Below are 23,502 nucleotides of genomic sequence, written 5' to 3'. Positions count from 1 at the left end.
TAGATAAAAAAACTATTACTTGGGCTTTGGAAGGAGAATTTCAAATGCAGAGAGGAGTAGGGCCAATATAAAACACTAGTTTTAGATGTGGAAAAAAAAAAAAAAAACAGTGGGGAAAAAAAGAAAAAGGGAGGACAGCATGCTGACCCAGTTCCACATGTGACATGTAGATGGGAACGAAGCAAACTAAGAAGCGGGTTGTAATTTTGTGTCCCTCCTTAAAAGAGAGAGAGAACAGATGGGGGGACAATGGAAATGAGGCACTGGAAGAACAGGAATTATGACCCAGGCTGCAGAAGAGGGAGTAGAAAGGCATGTCAGCAGGGGGTAATTCTAACTCGAGGCCTGGAGTCCAAAAGTGGAGGGAAGCTGAGCCTTGAGAAGGATCATTTGGCCGAGAACATTCTGGACCACACTGGCATGCTGGCCGCAGGGACCTGGGGTTCACTACCAAAGGCACCACCAGTTCAGAAACCTGTTGCGTTGATTTCCCAGGTGGGAACAAATGTGGGGGCCGGCGGAAACCACCCCAGGAGACTGGCTCATAGATTTTAGAGATTGCAACACCAGGGTAACAAAGCCTGGGGACTCTGCTGAGGATGAAAACAGAAACGGGCAGGAGAAAGGCTGTGGGAAATTACCTTGGAGAATTCCCTCCTCTAATTTTGGAGCAGCCAGCTCAATTCACCTCTGGGCTGCCAGGAACGTAGTTGTCCAAAAGCAAAGCTTGGAAGTGTGAGGTTCTGAATATACAGAATGTGCACCAAAGAGTGGACAGGGATCCCAGGAAACATAAAAAGGTGAGAGGCACCGCGACTGCAAATTTTTTAAATTCTGCAGGTAATGGGTATGCTTCTGTCACTGTGATCCAGGGGTAGATATACCCGGCAGAATATTCACTGATTCAACAAATACTGGTGTGTACTTACGATGAGAGAGACAGAAGAAATACTATGATGAGGCACGTGGAGTGGGGGCGAAAGCAGTCCTTAAGTTACACACACGTAAAGTTACAACTGCTGTCAGTTCCAGAAAGGAAAAACATACGGCTCAAAGGGAGCTTAGGATGAGGAGACTTGATCTGCTCAAGAAAATGGCTCCTGAGCTGAGAGCAAAAGAATGAGTAGGAGGTAAGGAAGGAAAGAGAGAGGGAAGAGCCTTCCAGAAAGAGGAAATAGCACGTGCACAGCTGGGCACAGGGATGGAACATGGCAAGCGTGAGGGGTGGGAAGAAGGATCCTCTATCTGGAGCTCAGGGAGCAAGGTGAGCTGAGTCCAACACCTGGCCAGAGACGTGGATGGAAAGAAGACCATTACAAAGTCTCTCAGAAGACTTGAAGAAATGTCAACCGAGCCCAGGAACTATGGGAAGCCACGGAATGACTTTAAGCCAAGTTAGACAAAAGGCTAACAGGTCAGATTAGTGTTTGAGGAGGAGCCCACTGTGAAGAAAAAGGCCTGGGAGGAGGGAAACTGGAGAGTAGATGGGGAACAACACTGGAGTGCTTCTGTTGTAGACTCCTACCCAGGAACCATGCCACAAGTAACCAGTAATGGCCGACTTCTACCACTTCAAAATGCCCTGGATTCTAGACATTTGTCAAGATTGACCGGCAAAGGTAAAACCATGAAGTCTCTCTTGTTTTCTCCTGTTCCGTCTGAGCCCTAAAAACAGATAACATAGTCTCTGTTCTAGGCCATCACTGATAACATAAATGCAGGTTTATCATAAAAAGAAAAAAATGACCTCTAGGAAGTCAATGGTGTCTAGATCTTAAACAGCTGACACTTTGGTCTCCCTGCCCGAGTTCTTCAGGGGGCCTTTGAGGGGTTGCAAAAGAACTTCATAGTAAAAAAAAAAAAAAAAAAAAAAAAGATAAAAGAAAATTCCTCAACTGGTTCACTGTGTAAGTCCCTCTGAGAGCTTCCAGGAGGTAAATGATTGTAGTAGCACAGAGGATAATATTCGGTTGGTTCAATATTTAATTCAATATTCAAGATCCTTGAATCCTCTCCAAGCAGCCCCATCCCAAGAGAATTAAGAGTTATGCCATGTTGGTGCTCAAAATTGCTCTGGCCTTCCACATAATACAAACTACGCATGAGAGACCAATGTGTGCTCTTAAACCTATGTTCACTGACTCCATGTAAAGATGGAATTTCAATATAAACTCTGAAAAAGTAAAAGGTCTATTTTAAATTTCCGGGCAATTACAAGTAAGGAAAAATGTTGCCTTTTGCCAGCTGTATTAGTTTTGGGGGGAAAAAAAGCCAAACAGACTTTTCCTCTTTTATGTTTCATATCCAAGCCACAAGCCAGAAAACACTGGTATTTACTCCAATGCTAATAAAAGTAAATTACTTTGTGGTTTTGGGTCACTGGTATAAAACCTGTGCTCTTTTTAGTTTATGTAATGTACAAAAGTTCAAAATTTCAAGATGCATCCAGCACAAACTGATGACTTACTTATGCTTTTCTGTGTGATTCAAAGCCGTTTTTTTTAGTTTATGTTTGAATTACTTCTGCTTCTCTATGCCAAATGCTCTCATGATTCCTCTGGGATTCTTTTTCTCTCTCCTTCTTCTATCTTTTTACCTTTACAATGTTACAGCTTATTTTTTTTCTTCTTGAGCCATCTCCTGGATTATAATCTACTCAAGGCAGAAGTCAAACCCATGAGAAATTGCATTACCAATGAAATCTCTCATCTTAAACTATAAGTTACCAATAAAGGTTTTCTTCCCAGAGAAATGGAATCTAATTAATCCTTTTTGCAGTTGTCTTTTTATTTCCTAAAGAATACAAGTCCACTGGGACCAGAACAAACAACTTGAAAGGAACATTCTAGGACCTAATACACAGATGCCAAGCATACTGCCCCCCTCCCAAATCCATCAAGTCTCCGCACCAGATGTTGGGGCTGCATACACCCAAAGTTCAGCGTGCTTTCAAGTCAGTCTTTCCATCAGCCAGATGCTCAAGTTGACAGTTCCCTTTATAATTATTTATCATACAAAGAATTGCACAGACCTGAAGCAGGAGGCCCCTTGGTAATGCTGGCCAAAATGCTAAATAGGTCGGTCTTCTGCAAGCTGTCCAAAAACATGCTACTGATTTAGACAGTCCTGCAGAACAATCAATCATGGTCTAGGCCCCGAGGAAGGGCCATGGTCTGCACATGTTCATTTCATTAGGATCTTATTTAGGTCTGAGGACTTTTCTCCTTTATGTTTTTGAACTATGTTTCTCCTTTAAGTTTTAAACATGATTTAAAAACTATGTTTTAAACTAAGGATTTTTCTCCTTTATGTCTCCATGCAAAGTAAAGGGACAGGAGGTGGAGGGGAAATGCCCCTTGGGCTAATGTTTTGCTGATGGCCTTAACAACTCTAAGTCACCCAAAAAAAACCACACAAAAATCCAGATTTATGCAGAGGGCCTCCCAGGCCTTAAGAAATGGCCAAGTTTTCACAAACCTAACAGAAATCAGGCACCAGCCCTAAAAGCAACCCCCCTAAGGCCTTTTCTGTTATTTTTGTGCTAAGCTTGTCACAGACATCCTAAGGGAGTGTATCAGGAAGCTAAGACGAAACTTGTGATTTGAGACAGGGGATTAGGTATCAATACAGTGAAATGGGACCACAGACCCTCAGCTTCTCAAAAAAGCATATGCCATTTTCTTTTATGTTTTTTCTTTTTTTTTTTTTTAGTAAAAGACAGTAAAAATTGTGCAACTCCCAAGACAACTATACTTCAAGTGAGGCAAAATCTCCTTGGTCATTTTGAGCAAAGAAAAGAAATACAAACCAACCATCTAGCATTGATTGCTAGGCCTGGAGTGAGAGAGACATGGCCCAGCAAAGGGATTCTGGAGCCAGGCTACCAGGGTTGGAAACCCTGTTTATCCACTTCCCAGCTATGGGCAAGTCATACTTAAACACGCTCTGCCTCAGTCTCCTCATTTGTAAATAAGAGATAATAACAGCGCCTACCTCCTCACGTTTTTGTGACGAGTCAACGAATTCACAGGTGCTTAGGCAGCGCTGGTTTTGGGAAGAGGGTCTGGCACATGGTAAGTACTAGGGAAACGTTCACTATTCCTAGTTCCACAAAACCATAAACAGATTACTACGTCTTGATCATTTAACAAATAGAAAGAAATGAAGAACAAAAGAGCCACTCAGAAATGATTTGTTTGTCTGAAAAGAGAAAAGAAACAAAACCCAGCAATTTCCAAACGGCCCACGCGCAGCGCCCGCTACACACCCAGGTCCGGGGGGGTGGGGTGGGCAGCGAGGACAGCAGGAAGTTCATCTGCGCACGCGCACCCTTGCCACCATGGCTGTCGCTTCGGTTCTGAACATCAACTACACGAACTGAAATAAAAGTCTTATTAGAAAAGGAAAAGGTGAAGGGACACAGCTTCTCCTCCATCATAACAGCACACAGATGAACCAGGGCTGACAGGCGGAGGCTCTTGTGACCAACGCAGATGGCTCTTTCGGAAGCATGAGCTGAGTATAAGGAGTGTAAGGTGGGAGGGGGCCTGCCAGAGCCAGGCTCCCGGGGCACGGGCACTAGCAGCCCCTCGGGAGCACCGGGGCCTGCCAGTAACAGCTACAACTTCACCGGCAGTCTGAAGTAACAACCACCTCGGTTTTGGAATGCCAGGATCAAGTCACCTCAAGTCCGCCCTGTCGATTGAAATATTTGATTTTATTAAATATTAGCTCAAAGGTATAGATAGAAAACTTGTTCACAAAATTTTAGAACTGGCTTGGTTTCCAAACTCCTCCAGAAACAAAAACCTGCCTCCTCCAGCATCCTTCCCGCCTTCACATGGGTCTAGAACCTGCCCCCATCTCTCTCCTACCGCTCTCTTAACTGTCTTTGTAGCCTAGGCTTGGGTTTGTGAAGGTCCTCCCCCTCAGAACCAGAGTCACCTCTGCTCTCTCAGCTCTACCGTCTCCGCCCACCCATTTCCTCTGTCCTCCAACCACCAAATCTCTCAGACTCTCTGGAGGTGGGGCCAGCACCCACATTTTTAACTCTAGTTTACACTATGCATTCCTGGAAGTGACAAGGGCTGTATCTTTAATACACTATGTTAGTGCCTATCACAGTGCTGGGCACACAGTAAATGCTCACAAATACTTATTTCATGGATGAATCTACAGCAATTTCAACTTCTAAAGGGACTTATTTCTTTTTCAGAGAGAGTGACACTGAGAGCAAGAGGGTGGGGGGAGGGGGGGAGGGAGAGAGAGAATCTCAAGCAGACTCCACACCCAGGGTGGAGTCCAACGCAGAGCTCGATCTCACAACCGTGAGATCCTGACCTGAGCTGAAATCAAGAGTCAGAGGCTTAACTGACTGAGCCACCCAGGTGACCCAGGACTTATTTCTTTGCATCTCTTTTTGGCCCCTCCATTCCGTGTCTGCCTCACCCCAAGCCTCACCTGCACCCCACACTGTGCAACATCTCCTGAACACACTCAGGTTTCCTAACGGCAGCTTCTGCTTCCCTGCTATCCCTTCATTCTTGACACTATCTCCCACCTACTCCATTGACTTTTCGTTTCCATCAAGATCTCCAACTGCCCTATTCTCCTAAGCCTGTCAGTTCTGTTTTGCTTTTGATGACCTTCCTATGCAACTGGGCCGCAAGACTGACAACTTCAGATGGAGCCACCATCTCTTGATTTGCCAAGGCTTGGACCACATACATGGTCTACTTTGTCTGCAGCTGTACCCTTACACAGTCACAAATCCTTAGGGGGTGGCTCTCTTCCTAAAAGTCCAACAATCACTTTCAGGAGAACAACTTTCAAATTTCTATTTCCAGCCCAATCTCTAACCAGGTCCAAACACCCAGCTGCCTAGACAGCATCATGCATATAGCTTGCTGGAGCCTCAAACCCGCCATGGCCCAAAATAAGCTTAGTCTCTCCAAAGCAGATTCTTCTCCTGGTTTCCCCCATCGCTTCTAAAAGTACTACCGGTGCATTTGCCACCAAGACAAACTTCTGTCTTCCCTTTATTTCCACCATGACTGTATAATGTCTATTCATCTTACCTCTTCACTGCCTCTCCAATCGGAATCTGCCTTTCCATTTGCAGTACCCGACTCCATCCTCATGCCAGCATATAGACCAGCACTGTCCAACAGAACTTTCTGCAATGATGGAAATGTTCATGTGGCTCTTAAACACTTGAAATGCAGCTAGTGCAACTGAGAAACTGAATTTTACATTTAATTTAAATGGCCACATGTGGTCAGTGGCTACCATATCGGGCAGCACAGATAGAGCCCAAGTATAATTCCATCTGTGCCAGTCAACTGTTTGCTCTCAGAGCCCTACCCTACGGCCTCTGTCCCATCTCTGCTTTGTATCACAGGGGACTTCCAACTCCCAGGCTCTCTTGACAACTGGCTTCCAAGTAAGCTCAGTCAGCGAGAGGCTTTGGGAAAGACTAGGTAGGGCAGGAGGAATAGAAACGCCAAGGGGCTGTCCCCGTCCTTGCTTTGCCTCAGGTAGCATCTCTAGCCGGGGCCAGCCCCTCCCTCCACATTGCCAGCTCCCAGCTGGTGGCCTTCACCACGGTTCTAGCACCATCTCTGAGCTCAGGTAACACGATTTTCTCCCTCTGTCCCTTAGCTCTGGGAGTAATGGTAGCTTCCTGCCATTGCTAATCTCTGGGTTGCTTCACTACCCCATTTTGCCTCTTAGCCCTTAAACCAATTCTCTCCCTTGAAACACTTTCACCAATTCTCTCCCTTGAAACACCTGCTATGATTTTTATTTTCCTTACTGAAGACTAACTCGAGCTTCCTCTTTACTCTCATTCATCCTGATAATGGCTGCCATGAAGCCAGCCATAATCATCATCTTCACCATCAAAATAATGATATGACAGTACAGCAGCAATCATCATTTAGACAGTGCTTGCGTGTCAACCATTACATTGGGAATTTTACATATCATAGCTCATTGTTCCTTATGAAACCTAGGAGGCCGGTGTTTTTATCCCCATTATATTACTGAAGATAGTAAGGCCCAGAGGGTTAACATATGCAGGTTAAACAGCAACTAAGAGACTTTTTGCATGCCTCCGAAGTTCCTGGAAGCTCCTTCCACTCCAGCACACTGTCAGACACTGTTGAGCACTCCCCCTCATCTCAGGAAAAAGTGCCACTTCCTCAACCAGATCTTCACAAGCGACTCTCGGCAATCCGGCTGTAACTCACCTTTCCAGTCCTGGCTCCTCCTTTCCCATATCCCCGCTCTCTGCTGTTTCCCTCACACACGTGATCAGTGTCTCCCCACCCCATTCTATCACGCAGGTGCCTCTCAAAGATTTTATTTATTTATTTGACAGAGAGAGACACAGCGAGAGGGAACACAAGCAGGGGGAGCGGGAGAGGGAGAAGCAGGCTTCCCGCTGAGCAGGGAGCCCGATGTGGGGCTCGATCCCAGGACCCTGGGATCATGACCTGAGCCGAAGGCAGACGCTCAACGACTGAGCCACCCAGGCGCCCCCAGGTGCCTCTCAAAACCTACTCAAAATTCCACTTATTTCAGCATTAGAAATATTTATTAATTGCCTCCTGTTTCCAAAGCACAGTCCTCTCCCCTGTCCCCCCATTTCCTCAATTTCTCATTCAGTTATCCATTGCTTGGCTTCTACTCCAGGTATGTTCTTATTGTAATATCTTTACTACACTGTAAAGTCCTTGAGAGAAAAGGTGGCATTTTAAGGAATTTTTTAAATTTTCTATTAGCATCCAAGAGTGACTTTTATAAATCCCTCTTGGGTGATTTGCATATATTTGTTGAGTTCCTGTATATCACTCTTCACAGGTGCAGCATCTCGTGCTTTCCCGGGAGAAATGGAAGTCAAAGGCCGAGGCTTTGTCCAAAGGTTCTACCTTCACCACAGTTAGGGACATGGATTCTGGAGCCCAAATGCTTAACTGCCTATGTTTAACTACTTGGGCCACTGTTTTTTCACCTACAAAATGAAGATAACAAAACGACTTGCCTTATAATACTATATATTATTATATATTATAGAGGATGAAGTGAAACATGTATACAAAGTGCTTTCAACAGTGCCTGGAACATACTAAGTGCTCAGTAAATGTTAGTTCTTATTAATATACATCACCTCTCGAACCAGTGGTATGATGGACTTGGTTAAAATGCACATCATTGGGGCACCTGGGTGGCTCAGTCATTAAGTGTCTCCCTTCGGCTCATGTCATGGTCCCAGGGTCCTGGGATTGAGCCCTGCATCGGGCTCCCTGCTCAGCGGGAAGCCTGCTTCTCCCTCTGACCCTCCCCCTGCTTGTGTCCCTTTCTCGCTCTCTGTGTCTCTGTCAAATAAATAAAATCCTTAAAAAAAAAATGCACATCATTTCCCTTACTAATGGAAGTAAAAATCTCAGATCCATAATCCCTCTCAGGTCTCATCTGGCCTCCAGAAAACAAATAGTCTATAACTATAACACAAGATAATCAAATTTATTATACACAGAATAATGTCAATAAGACTGTGAAAGCAAGATAAAATTGAGAGTTGAGAAGTTAAGATATTTCACAATTTGTCTAAATTGAGAGCTGTATGTCCAATAAATCCAAGAGATGTGTAATATCATGTCTAGTATAGAGAACGCACATGCATGTTCTCTGTACCTAACCACTGCATGAGTTCTGGATTTCTAGGTTTGCTCTGTCCAGTTTCCAAGCGGTACTTTCCTTCAGTGTGCTCTGGTTATGCTAGCCTCCGTGTCAGTGATGGGGGGCTGGGTGGCCCCCCTTCTTACACAGTAACAGAATATCGTTCTTGCCCTTGAAACCCAGCCCCAATCTTATGAGGAAGCCAGGCCACATGGAGAGGCCACACGTAGGTACGATGGTGATGGTCCAGCTAAGGTCTCTGCTGAACTCCAGCATCAACCACAAGACATGTGAGCAAGTAAGCTTCAGAGAATTTCGGCCCCCAGCTTTTGAGCTGACCCAGCTGACACTGAGTGGAGCAGAGACAAGCGATCCCTGCAGAGTTCTAACCAAATTGCAGGTTTGTGAGTGAAATAAATTCTGTCATTGTTTTCAGCCCCTTAGTTTTGGGGTAATTTGCTAAGCAGGCATAATAATGAGAGCAGACAGTTTGTTCTGCAGCAATAGCTAATTGATAAAGGTAGTATCTTCTACCTGCTTCTGTCTTAGTGCATCTCCCTTGAAACTGCAACACTGGTCAAAGAAGATGATCCAGGGCATACGGTATTGTTTTAAATCAGGATCAACCTGGGGCTCCTGGGTGGCTCAATCGTTAAGCGTCTGCCTTTGGCTCAGGTCATGATCCCAGGGTCCTGGGATTGAGCCCCACATTGGGCTCCCTGCTCCGCAGGAAGCCTGCTTCTCCCTCTCTTGCTGTCTCTCTGTGTCAGAAAATAAATAAAATCTTTAAAAAAATAAAATAAAATAAATCAGGATCAACCTGATAATAAAGCTAATTTTAGGCTTAAAGTATTAAAATTATTATCTAAATTATTAAAATAATGAATTATTATAGACTGTTTGTCTCATTTGTTGCTTAGTGCAAGGCAGATTACTTGCTGCACCCAGAAAACCTGTGGTTGCTTTTTTGAGCAAGAAAACATCACCCAAAAAAATCACATAAACATAAGACAAATAAGAAAATGTATCAAAGAGTGGTACAGGTATCTGAAGACTACAAGGACAGAAAATCCAGCTGGATCATTAATCCTCTCTACTAACTAAATAATACGATGTGAACCCTAAAACAAAAGTTAGTGATAAGTTGTATAAGAAATATAAGCCTAGGCATGTTTCAAAATAATGGCTAATGAAGTTCATGTTGCTGTTGAGTCTTAAGTTTTATAAACGCCAATAGACCAAGTGTTCTCATTGACAAAATCACTATTGTAATAAAAGATATTGCTCTAGCTGTCTCAGTGACATAAGAACCCATACAGGTTAAAAAAAAAAAAAGTCAGTGTCTCAGATGCAGGAACTAAATAAAATTAGAAATAAAGGAATGTTAAGATATATACTCACTAACCAGGTAAGTAGTTATACTAGTTATTCTAAAGAAACAAGGCATTTCTGTGATTAGGATCAAGTCTGAAGGCATGGACCACTGAATATCTTATCTGAAGCCAGTCTATCCTCAGAACAGGTTGATACAGCCAAAATGATTAATAGGACTCTTGGCTTTAGAGACTAGCCACAGCAGTAACAATTTCGGACTTGAAAAATTCCCCAAACTCAGCACTAAATGTCCCTGTGCTGAGTCAAAGCAACCAAGGCAGAGGACCTCATCAGCGTGTTTGCCATATGGCTGTTTGCTTTTTAAACACCATTTGGGGCAGTGTATGAAACAAATCTAAAAAAAGACTAAACTGGGGTGCCTAGGTGGCTCAGTCATTAAGCGTCTGCCTTCGACTCGGGTCATGATCCCAGGGCCCTGGGATGGAGCCCCACATCGAACCCTGCATCGGGCTCCCTACTCAGCAGGAAGCCTGCTTCTCCCTCTCCCACTCCCCCTGCTTGTGTTCCCTCTCTCGCTGTGTCTCTCTCTGTCAAATAAATAAATAAAATCTTAAAAAAAAAAAAAGACTAAACTGATGATGCCAACCACCTGAAAATAGCTGAGTTTAAGCCACATTGTTAGAGGCTGATTTGAAGAAACAATTAAAGATCATGTGCAGCTGACCTTGTACACAGTTGGACTAAAGCAGTGTCCTCCCCAAACACCCATACTCGCTTATAAGGTTCAATCCAGGCAACATTTCTCTCCCTTCCATGGGATCCAGCCCCACCCTCTCTGCCCTGTGGATTGGGTCCAACCTCATCACTCCTGGCTCACTCTTCTCCTTAAGGGTCAAGGGGAACACACCCAGATGTGGTCAACCAGAATTTGCTCACAATATTGTTTGATACATTAAACAACAAGTCATCCTTTTATCTAAAGCCATACTTTCAAGCACTATAATTGATAGCAGCCTCTTGTTTCTTCATCTTTCAGAATAGTCAGCCATTGTTTTCCTTCTAATCTGGGAAAACTGTATTCTAGGAAAGAAACTACACATAAATATTTACCACAGTCAAACCCACAGAGAAACGCAGCACATTTCATGGCTGTATCTAGAACAGTCATGTCAAGAACTCCAACTAACCAATCAAAGCAGCGCACTGGCATTAAATCTGCCCACACACGTACACACGATCGTGTGCATACACACACATCTGTAAAACCCTAAAAAATACATTTTCTGTGCTATCAAAGCTTTTGATGCAGAATCAGAGAAGATGAGGATTTCGATTTCTCGTTTTCTCACCACTGAGCATGGGATTGCCCTTAAAATACACCTACCACATGTGAAAATAGCCTGATAATCAGATCAGATTCACAAGTGCTCTCCAGAAAATAGCCTGCTGTGAATGTTGACGTGCCTAGCATAGCTTACGCCTTGGCTTTATCTTTTAGAAATAGCTGTAAAATGTGCACTGCTCTAGACACACCACCTTAAGACACTCTCAGAAGGCTGTCTGAATGCTAGATTTCTCCCAGAGCCGACATGGGCAAACACACCAGGAGGGGTACAGCATCCTTGAAACCGGGGAACAGCTGACCACACCCACTCCCAAATATGCAGCTGTCCAGATCTCAGAGGCACGTTCTCTCTCTCTCTCTCTCTCTCTCTCTCTCTCTCTCTCTCACTCATCCACCCGTTTCACAAAACTCCCATTTCCACTTTCATTCAGCAAACACCTAAGAGCTTTTTGAGAATGCAAGTGGAAGTCTTTAAAGAACTTCTTTACCACCTGATGAAACAGAGAAATTAACTTTTGGTTTGATTTCATAAGATAGTGATCAAAGAGAATCACTTGACTGTTTAATTTATTCACTCCCTTATTTGCCAAACAGATTCTATCCCAGCCCTTGAAGGGGTTTAGACTGTAGTGGTGGGTAAAAACATTAAACGTGCATATAATTGCAATGGTCAGGGGCCCCATGAGGGAGCATGAAGGCAGTTACGGAAGAGAATGATGGGGGCAGGGGTTGATTTACATGAGGTACATGAGGTGAGAGAGGGCAGGAATGGAGGCCTATCCTAAGCAGTGGTATTGAAACTAAGCTATGAAAGATGAGTAGGAGTTGGCCAGGTTAAGAGTGTTGGCGGGAGTGGGGGGGGAGCGCCTGGGTGGCTCAGTCGTTAAGCGTCTGCCTTCAGCTCAGGTCATGATCCCGGGGTCCTGGGATCGAGCCCCACATCGGGCTCCCCGCTCAGCGGGAAGCTTCTCCCTCTCCCACTCCCCCTGCTTGTGTTCCCTCTCGCTGTGTCTCTCTCTGTCAAATAAATAAATAAAATCGTTTAAAAAAAAAAGTGTTGAGGGGCGGGACAAGGAGAGAAGGGTAGAGGAGTAAGAGAAGGATGGAAAAGGGAGGAATATTCTTTCCAGAGAAACTATGAATAGAGGCACTCAGACAGGCAATTCATTCTAAGAAACAAGCCTAATATAATTCATAAATTGGCAACATGAAGGAGTATTAAAATTCTTAATGTAGAAAAAGGTCATACAAACAATAGGACAAACACCCTAAAAGAAAAAAGAACAAAAAATATGAAGAGAAGTGTTCCTAAAGGAAAATATATATATATTGCATATAAAGCATATATATATATATATATATACACTAGCTAATACTTATAAGATGTCCATCTTCACTAATGTTCAAAGTAAACTAAAACACAGTGATACCACTTTCTCCCTATCCTACTGACAGATGAAGAGACTGGTAATGCCAGCATGGGGCAGGTGTGGGGTGAAAAGCCTTCTTGTTTCTGAAGTCCTTCTAGAGCATCAGCCTACAACAAGTTCCTATCTTTCGTTGGCAACTCCACTGAATATCATGAAATAACAAGGGTGTGAATGATTGTCTAGAACATAGCAGGCACTGAAGCGTTTGCATAAATATGTACTAAGCACCCAAAACATACAAGGCGCAGGTACTACAAAGACAACTAAGACCTTGTCTACCCTTCAGAACTAGTTAACCTGTGGGGCTACAGAGAGATATGCATTTAGATCTAAGACATGGCAGGCTATGGTGAACATGAAAGTGGTACAAATAACATGTTTCGTGTTTGTCCCTGAATAAGCAAGCGCCATCTGATTTTGAGTGATCAACGAAGGCTTTGTGGAAGATACAGCATCTGAGACTGGCCTTGCAGTCCAAAAGAAGGATGAAGGAGCTGGATTTGGGTAACTCCCAGAGGTGGAATGGTGAATATGCAGCCACTGTCCCTGCCTCTTAAGAGTCTACGTTTTTGGCAAGGATGTTAATCAAGTGTGATGAGAAGACGGACATTCAGGGAGCCGTAAGAACATCATCAAGGCAAGTATCAAAAAAGACAACAAAACCCAGTGTTAGTGAGGATGCAGGGAACTGAAACTCAAATACACTCCTGGTGGGAAAGTAAGTTGGCATAATTGCTTTGAGGAGCAATTAACTGATCAAAATCTAGAAAGGCTGAAGACACACAGATCATATGACTCAACAATTACACAAATATACCTACAGAACTCTTATACAAGGACATGTGCAAAACTGTCCAATCCATCAGGGTTTGCTACAGTGAAAAGTTGAAACACCTTAAGGGTTTATTAACAAATGGCATGAATAAGCAATGTTTTATTCATGCAGTAAAACTCAGTAGCAAAAATTATAAATTAGAATTACATGGATAAATCTCAAAGACAAAGAAAGTAAGCTACAGAATGATATGATCAGTGTTATGATTTCTATAAACATACAAAACAATATTATACAGAGTATATGGATACACACATATTTAGTACAAATATAAAAACATGCATGGAAATGATAAAAACCAAAATCAGATTAGTGTTGCCTCTAAATGTGGAAAGAGAATGGAATTGGGGATGGGTATAGAGTAGGCTTCAAAGATATATTATATATATTTTCTTCCCTGGGTAGACTAGAAGCTCTTGAAGCCAAGACAACACTGATTATCTCTAAGTCTTCATAATCTAGCACTATGCCCCACAAGTTATTAGTCCTCAAAATCTGCTGAGTGAGTCGACGAATGCACATCTCATCTGAGCATTATTTGGATGTTTGCCTCCGTGGTTTTGCTTGGGCACATCATTTCTTCCTACAGTCTCTTCCGGCTGCACAAAAACACATGCAAATGTTTGCATACCGCCCAGGGAATTTCAATGGTTGGAAAACTCTGTAATAAGCTGATGCAATGATAGATCTTAACAAAGCAGTTCAATAAGAAAGAGCTAAGTAAGAGACGGCCAAAGATGGAACACGATCTCCTAAAAAAGAGGGACTTTGCAGACCCTGAAGGTATTGAGAGTTGAGTGAGAAATCTACTTGGTGCGAAAGTTATAAACAGGATTCAGGAATCACATGAGCTTACAGACTTTAGGATTTTTGCTTCAGTGACCGTCCAAAACAAGCGACCTCAAATTCCTAATCATGTCATTAGAAGCCATCTGCATGCTCCCCTTCCTTGCCTGCGCACAACCCTGTGTGTTCCCACGATCTTCAGGACATCTTCATCCACACCGATGGTAGCAATTAAAGTAGTCCCCGAGATGTGTCTGTGAGGAGCTGTAAAGAATTTTCGCTTTCACAGTGGCCCAAAGTGAGCTATATCGTGGGTTCTTAAGTCCGCACTTTTGAACATACCACCCTACTTTAGATTTACAGCCAATTCCAAGCCTGCCAAAAGATACTTTGACCCATAACAAGCTGAAGCACCCCTCACACAGAGGGACTTGTAAGTCTAGAGACCATGCTGCCATTGGCAGGGGAAATACTCCACATATCTGCAGTGGAGAAATCCACGCACCAAAGAGCTATAACAAAGGAAGCGAGACAAAACCTTCTAATGAGGATCTGGAAACAGTTAGCAGCATTTAGCCCCACTATTTGATAATGTTATGCAAATTAACCTTCACAACTAGGAAATAACTTCAAAATGAGTTAATAAGTGGCAGGCAGTAGTTGCTGGAGTAGCAAAAGCAGGCTGTGCCGTTTTTTTCAGTTCTTTCTGTATTGGGGTAGTCGGGAGGGCGGGGCGGGGGCTCAGGTGTCAGGCTCTGGGGCCTAGAGCTTGAGCCTAGAGAAAGAGCCCAGCTAGGGCTGAGTTGTTTGATTCTAAGAAGAAAAGAATTCATCCAGAAAGCTTGTCCTAGGGCTTATGAGGAAGTAAGGTGGGAAGTTGAAGACTCTCATAAAAAACAAGCCTTAAACCAGCAGAGCCTTCCCCAAAGGTGAAAGGATGGGGCAGGTGGGAGCTCAGCTCAAGGGATGAATTTTCACACAGAATAAAAAGAAGAAAGAAAAGGAAACAATGCAATAATTGAATGTGCTGTGTTACCCCCAAAGGTAAGAGTTTAAACTGAGCACTGTAATCAAGTAGCAAACATCAAAGCAACTATCTGAAACCAGGAACTGCAGATCTGTGAAATGTAAAACATTCCCATGCTCTTAAAACTTAAAATATTTCCGCTTTCATCTATAGGACTTGAGATGAAATATGAAATGCTGAGTGTTGACACAATAGGCCAATCCTCACATCTTCCTGAACCAGCACTCAGCAGGGAAAGAGGGAGGGCTTGGGAGGAGAAAAAAGCCCCAGGAGCTGGAAATGCAACAGGGTAGAGCATGAGGTGGATTCAAGTTTTCTTTGGACCATAAACATAAATGTTTTAAAATAATTACGCTTTTGAGGGCATCTTACTTTTTCCATGTAAAGATTTTATTTATTTGAGAGCAGAGAGCACAAGCCGGGGGGGGGGGGGGGGGGGGGCAGGCAGAGGGAGAGGGAGAAGCAAGACCCTGGGATCATGACCTGAGCTGAAGGCAGACATTTAAGCGACTGAGCCACCCAGGCCCCCCTCTTTTTCCATGTAATATAAATAATTTTCAATCACCTATAATTCTGAAGAGAAAAGGAAACCTTAGTACTAATGAGTTTATTTTTGCAAGCTTCTCATAATAGTATTTCAGCTCCTATACTTCTTCTATGATAAGCTATACATACACACTGAAATATCGAATTAAAAACTCAGTCTGTCCTGATAAAGGACAATTTTAGACTAATTTAAATATGTAAGTACCCCCAGATTATCTAGCAACATAGCCTACAACTTTTACATTCTAAAATTAAATTTTCTGCCTTACTATTTTACTCTCTCTAGTTATTCAGCAAATCTACTCTGCAGATATTTATGGAATGCCAACTATATGTGAGATACCCCACTCCATTCTCATACATCCCTAACGCTTTACCTCATGTTCTTATTCTGATGTTATTTTTCAAAGACTGCCATCTTCCAGGTGCCCAAAATCTAATAAATCTATAAATTTAATTGATAGTTATAAATAGGTCTTCAAAAGAGAAATACAGTTGAACCTGGAACAATACAGAATTTTAGGGGCACCAACCCCTGCAAAGTTGAAAATCTGTGAATAGCTTTTGACTCCCCCAAAACTTAACTGCTAATAAATAGCCGACTGTTGACCAGAAGCCTTACCGATAACATAAAACAGTTGGGTAACCCATATTTTGTATGTCATATGTATTATATGCTGTATTCTTACAATAAAATAAGTTGGAGAAAAGAAAGCATTATTAAGAAAATCCTAAGAGGGCACCTGGGTGCCTCAGATGGTTAAGCATCTGCCTTCAGCTCAGGTCATGATCCCAGAGTCCTGGGATCGAGTCCCGCATCGGGCTCCCTACTCCTTGGGAGTCCGCTTCTCCCTCTGCTTCTCTCTCTCTCTCTCTCATGAATAAATAAACAAAAATCTTTAAAAAAAAAAAAGAAAATCATAAGAAAGAGAAAATACATTTACAGTACTGGACTGTATCGAAAAAAAATCCACGTATAAGCGGACCCACACAGTTCAAACTGTGTTGTTCAAGCGTCAAGTGTATATCTTGTCCCTGATTAGAAAAATTCAATATTATAAATATATGAAATCTCCCTAAATAAAATATAAATTCAATTTTGTATTAATCAATGTGAAGGGTTGAATTGTGTCCCTCACCAAAAAATCATATGTTGAAGTCCTAACCCCTAGAACCTCAGAACCTTTATTTCCAAATAAACTCATTACAGATGTAATTAGTTAAGATGAGGTCATACTGATATACTGTGGGCCCCTAGTCCAATATGACTGGTGTCCTTATAGAAGGGGAAAGTTTGGATGCAGGGACACATACAGGAGAATGCCATGAACACAGCACAGGAGGGAGCCTAGGACAGATCCTCCCCTCACAGCCCTCAAACGGAACCAGTGGGGCCAATACGCACACTTTGGACTTCTTGCCTCCAGAACTGTGAAATAAAGTTTTGTGGTTTAAGCCACTCGATTTTACAATACTTTGTTACAGCTGCCCTAGCAAACTGACATAAGCAATATCCCAATGAACAAGCCTTAATGCTTAGAATCACTTCAGTCTGATATTCAAGTAACACTACAATCTGATCCCAGCTTATTTTTCTGAAAAAAAAATTTTAACTATGACAAAAAATGGCACCAACATTTTAGGAATCCATTCTAAGAAGCCAAGCAGAGGGGCGCCTGAGCGGCTCAGTCGGTTAAGTGTCTGCCCTTCGGCTCAGGTCGTGATCCCAGGGTCCTAGGATCGAGCCCCACACTAGGCTCCCTGCTCAGCAGTGAGTCTGTTTCTCCCTCTCCCTCTGCCTCTCTGCCTACTTGAGCTCTCCCTCTCAAATAAATAAATAAAAACCTTAAAAAAGAGAGAGAGAGAGAGAGAAAGAGAAGCCAGGAGGAAAAGTACAAGATTCATGTACAAGGGAAGTTATTCTTCATGACACTGTTTATAAAAAAAAAAAAAATGTAAGCCATCTATAAGTCCAATCCCTGAAGTCTAGCGTGGGATATACACAAACTTATTAAGTGTTATAGGAAATAGGAAAATAGGTATGGGCTGTTAAGAGAAGGGAGAGGCAAGGGCACCTAACTGTGCTCAAGACATTTAAGAAAACTAGCAGAGAAGGTAAACCCGGTCATGTTCTTTATGACTTAGAAAGAGTCCACCAGAAGGACAAAGGGAGGGAGAGCATCCCAGGCCTAGGGACAGCTAAGCATCATTAAAAACAAAAAACAAAAACAAAAAACAAAAAAAACCTCGGCGTCTAGGAAAGCTGCCTGAAGTTTGGGAAAAGGGAGGCTGGAGTCCGGGAGGACAGAAAAAGGGGCCGAGAGCTCAGCTGAGCCCTGACCAAACGGGGCAGGACCTGCTAAACTGAGGGCATCGAATTGGGGTGTGGGCAAAACTCAGCCTTCCTCCTTCAGGCTTAATTCATTAGTGCGGGCTTGATAATTTAATAAGATGTTAGTAGAGTGACATATGTAAATCATAAATGTATGCCTCTACACGGAAGTTGGCAGTACATACTCAAAAACTTTTTCGCCAAAGAGGTAAGTGATTCATCTTTTCCCTCGAGCGTTCTGCTGAGGCGGCCACATCAACCCAAGAAAAGAAGGACTGGGGAACACGGATGGCTAAAGGTCATAAAAGAGTTTCCCTTTGGAGGTGGTGAAAATAAGATTGATTGTGGTGAAGCTTGCACAACCCTATGAAAATACTAAAAACACAGAATTTGCATAATTTAAGCGGGTGAATTGTATGGTTTGGTATATAAATTAGTTGTTGATAAAGCTGTTATCAAAAAAAGACTAAAAAAAAAAAAAAAAAGAATGAATTGTGCTTCCTTATATATCCCAAACACTGCATCCAGTTCCTGGGCCAGCCAGGCCACGGAGGGAGCAAAGAAGGAGGGCGCAGCAAACTGCTGGGAGCACTATGAGAAATGACAGGAACTCTGCCTCCGCGGGCTTGGGGGCAACCGACGAGTGAAGGGCAGGCAGCTGAACCTACAGGTAGCAGGTCATGTCCAGAACAAGGGACCCCAAAGCTGTAGTCTTCCAGCTCCCTGAACCAGACGTGTCCTCGTCTGTGATGGGATTTTCTGGTCTAGCTGAGCCTAAAGCAGCCTCCAAAGTTGAAGCTCTAGAATACAGGAAAAATCTGTCTCACATCATGATCGCCCACACCTGTGTGTACACGCACACAGAGTTCACTGAATAGTACTTACCTTTTGCTATATTCAACGTACTCTGATATTTTTATTCCATTTCATATTTTTAATATTTCTTTTTTTTTAAGATCTTATTTGTCAGAGAGAGAGAGATAGAGGGAGAGAGAGAGCACAAGCAGGGGGAACGGCAGGCAGAAGGAGAGGGTGAGGGAGAAACAGGCTCCCCGCAGAGCAGGGAGCCCGATGTGGTGCTCGATCCCAGGACCCTGGGATCATGACCTAAGCCGAAGGCAGATGCTTAACCAACTGAGCCACCCAGTTGCATTTTTTTAAAATGCTAGTCACAACCTGGGCACAACCCGAGGTACCTGGGGAGCGCAGTCCGTTAAGTGTTGGACTCTTGGGCGCCTGGGTGGCTCAGATGGTTAAGCGTCTGCCTTCGGCTCAGGTCATGATCCCAGGGTCCTGGGATCCAGTCCCACATCGGGCTCCCTGCTCCTTGGGAGCCTGCTTCTCCCTCTGCTTCTCTCTCTCTCTCTGTCTCTCATGAATGAATAAATAAAATCTTTAAAACAAAAAAAGTGTTGGGACTCTTGATTTCAGCTCAGGTCATGATCTCAGCGTTGTGAGATGAAGCCCTAGGTGGGGCTCCGCACTCGATGCGGAGTCTGCTTCTCTCCTTCCCCCTCTGCCCCTTCCCCCCCACTCGCACACACCCTTGCTTTCTCTCTCTTTATAATAAATGAAACTTTAAAAAATAAAAAAATAAATGCTAGTCACAACCCATCACCTGATGTTATCATCTTTGCAAGGGTCCCAACCAGGAGTGTGCAAATCACTGCTCTACCATTAAGAGGTGAGACAAAAGGCATTTGTCTCAATATGCTGTCCTCCATTTTTCCACATTCTCAGGATCTAGAATTAATCCACTCAACAAGAATTTTCCCTCCATTTAATAAAAGATGTAGTGATTAACATATGTTCCATATTATAAAAAACAGATTTTTAAGAGCAGATGTGCAAACCCCATTACTTTATTAAAAAAGAATATTTGGTTTTCCTTGAAGATTCCATGAATCATAGTCATCTAGTTTGGATTGACATCACTGCAATAATAAAAACAGCATTTTGCTGCCTACGAATCATCTTATTTCCAGACATAGACATGAGTGGTGATCCTGTTAAAGAAGGAGAAATCAGGATTCAGTCCAACTTAACCAAGGGCCCTCTAACTTTTTCTCACAACATTTGCTCCTCTTGAAATGCAATGAATTCAACGTAACCTTCGAATTTCTTTCTGATCATTACACTGATTCACATTAGAATCTTTAACTGAGAAACACACACACACACATAACCTGAAGTCATTCTTCCTCTTTCCCTCTTGCTAATTCGGTATCTGAAGCCACTTTCCATTTTAAAGACACTTTGAAAGATCAAGGACAACATTAGGGATTTTATCACTTGTCCTTATATAAAGTGTTACCAATTGGATTTATATACAGGCTTTCACTAGTTTAATCATAAACGCATGGTTTATTCCTTTAAATTCCAGCTAATTGCCTCAGGGCTCATGTTGTCTTCCAATACTTACTCAGCACATCTCTCCATTTGTTCACCATTCCAGAAAGGTTAGAGGATGTGTGGCACATTAACTCATTAGCTAGTATGAAAATAAAGCAATCAGCGTTCAAAACTCACTTCATTCTAGCTATTCCCATGCTGTTCTCCATATACAGACTTCTAAAAGTTATGGTTCCACTAATTATCTGTATTTGTGAATCTCTGAGGATAATCCTCCCTTCCGTATTGATTAGGGATCTAGTCTTTCATCTATTTTAACATACACTTGTACAGGGCATTTAAAGACTCAGAGGTTTCGAAAGTGCAACAGGAATAGGAAATGCTGGCCTAAATCCTCTATGCCCTGCAGCAACCTGCCCCCACCCCCAGGCCGCCCCCATCTCACGTGTCTCGTCTGTGCTTCAAATAAGCAACACCTGGCAGAATGGAGACTTTTTCCCTACTATGTTCCGGTTATACCTGCAGTTGGGAATCGTTACCCTCATCTTCTGTTTGGAAACGGACTGGCAGAAACCCTCAAACCCTTTGACAAGAAAACCCTATTTTAGAACAATTACTCAATGTACTGAGGCTTCAAACCATAATCCTTTAGGAAAACTTCATTCTATTATATTTGAACTTTCAATTCTTTCCACAATTGTAATTCTCTAGGAATTCATTCATAGAGGGAAACAAAACCCACTCTAAGTTGATATATATTTATCTGAGCCACAAAGAGCCGAAGTCCTCCAAAGATTGCATTTGTTTCACTGACCCATTCTGGGAACGCATCCTGGAAGAGAAAAGTACTGCCAAGACCAACAGACAATAAAGCAAGATATAAAGGTCAGTAGCTACCCCTGTCTCCAGAACGCACAGAAACTCTAATCTCAAGCCATCAGTGCAAAATTAATTTCCATTTTTAAGCTAAATAAATACCATTTGAAACGTATTATGGATGGGGAACCTGCAGGGCTCAGTGGGTTAAACGTCCAACTCTGGATTTTGGTCAAGTCATGATCCTGGGGTCGTGAAATCGAGTCCTTCATCAAGCTCCATGCTCAGTGTGGAGCCTGCTTAAGATTCTCTCTCTCCCTCTCCCTCTGCCCCTCCGCCCCCACTCATGCATGCTCTCTTCTCTCTCTCTCTCTCAAAAAAAAAAAAAAAAAGAGTAAAAGAAAAAATACTATGGAAAGATACAAGTTGGCAGACAAGCAGATAAGGAAACCTTCACATATTTTCATGTTTTCCTTGAATACCTAATTGTTGGAACCAATTATAACAGTTCACTTCTACTGTTTTTCTTGAAAATATTAAGAGTGCTTCCATTACAATTTTTATTGCCAAAACATTTAAGGACAAAAATTCCACAAATATCTTTGATCCTTCCGGCTTTATGGTTACCTTACAGGGGCTGTCATTTCAGAAGAGAGCCACCATTTTCAACCTAAACTAGTGCTGGCAAACTCGGGATGGGGTGAATCCACCTTTCATGGTCAATCAACTGATCATCAATCAGAGGCTTGAGATCCAAATATGCTTCCTACAAGTTAATAAAGAGTGGAAAAACGGTGAAGAGCCCTTTAATCTGTACGTACAAAAGCACGCAGTGGTTATTGAGCAAGACCATCCAAGCCAGAAGAAGTTGGCAACATCACCAATAAATCATCCAGCATGTTAACCTCAGTCTGGTGGTCTGGTTATCACATCAGAGACTGTGGATGGGCAGACTTAAGTAAAATATAGTCCACACAATTTCTTTTATGAGAACCATATGCCTAACCACTAGGGAAAGGAAGATTATCCAAAGAGATACTCAAATCCCCAATGTTGAGCAAGACTACAAATCCCATTGCTCTGATGGCCGGCTCAGAGGCACTAAAGTTTCTAGGGATGCCCCTCCTTAGGGCAGATGGAACCTCTTGTTGTTGTACTTGGCAAGTGTTAATGGCTGCGTTAACTTCTCTGTTCCCAGGGTTATTTGGGGAGGGAAGGGCTGCTGTGATATGTTGACTCCTTAATGAGAGGTAGAGCTTGCCAGGCAAAGACACCATTGTGTTGGGCAATGAAGAGCCACCACAAGCCCAAGTTTGAGCTGGCCCGACACCAACCCAATATTCCCAGGACCAGTGACTTACCTTTAAGGTCAAGTTTATGTAGTAATATTGACTTCCCCTAAAACTCTGTAATTGTGTGTCATCCTTACCATTTCTTAATGATACTACAAAAATAAACCAATGCTATGCCCTGAACAACAGAGAGACGTTAATATAAAATATGACTGAAAAGTCACCCAGTGGCTGTTTAGGAGTATCAAAAATAAAACTGTGTACAAAGAAAATCTGCTAGAACTTAAACAAAATGAGTGTCTCAGTTTTGGGAACTATTTGGACTCCTACAAACTGGAAGAGGTCTTCAGTCTCTGAGTCATCTGCACACATTTCAACTCCCTTCTGACCCACTGACAATTGCAATCCAGATAGAAACATCTGCCCTGCCTCTGACTACAGGGTTTTCTCTGACAGCCTTTTCTATCAATCACAGTTAGGTCTAGGAAGCTTGCATTTCCTTGCATCAATAAGTTTGATGTGGGCACATCCTTCAGGACAAAGCAAGTAGCAAAGGAGTAAACTGCTGAGTCGCTTGTATTAATGGTTCTCAGCCCTTGAGACCAGGCAAATCTCCTCACATCCCTCACAAGCTGGAATGAGAGGCCCAGCAGCACCTGCTACGTGGGTCCCTCTTACCCAAATGCTCCCTTGGTTAATTGAGAACATCCCACTTTATCAGGCA

General features: G+C 42.9%; 2 protein-coding genes across 6 annotated transcripts in view; one reads left to right on the top strand and one right to left on the bottom strand.

Moving 5' to 3' along the window:
- LIMCH1 (LIM and calponin homology domains 1) overlaps positions 1-23,502 on the bottom strand; it is a 321,291-nt gene that overhangs the window by 220,119 nt on the left and 77,670 nt on the right. The gene's annotated exons all lie outside the window — the stretch shown is intronic.
- Positions 1-23,502, top strand: part of LOC113924486 (homeobox protein ceh-8-like) — a 32,348-nt gene that overhangs the window by 3,494 nt on the left and 5,352 nt on the right. Inside the window, 1 exon segment of the mRNA XM_027598349.1 lies at positions 496-735. Coding sequence (XP_027454150.1) covers positions 496-735 — 240 coding nt within the window.

This window comes from Zalophus californianus, chromosome 2, assembly GCF_009762305.2.
Source record: "Zalophus californianus isolate mZalCal1 chromosome 2, mZalCal1.pri.v2, whole genome shotgun sequence".
NCBI lineage: Eukaryota > Metazoa > Chordata > Mammalia > Carnivora > Otariidae > Zalophus > Zalophus californianus.
This window is presented reverse-complemented; position numbering and strand designations above follow the sequence as displayed.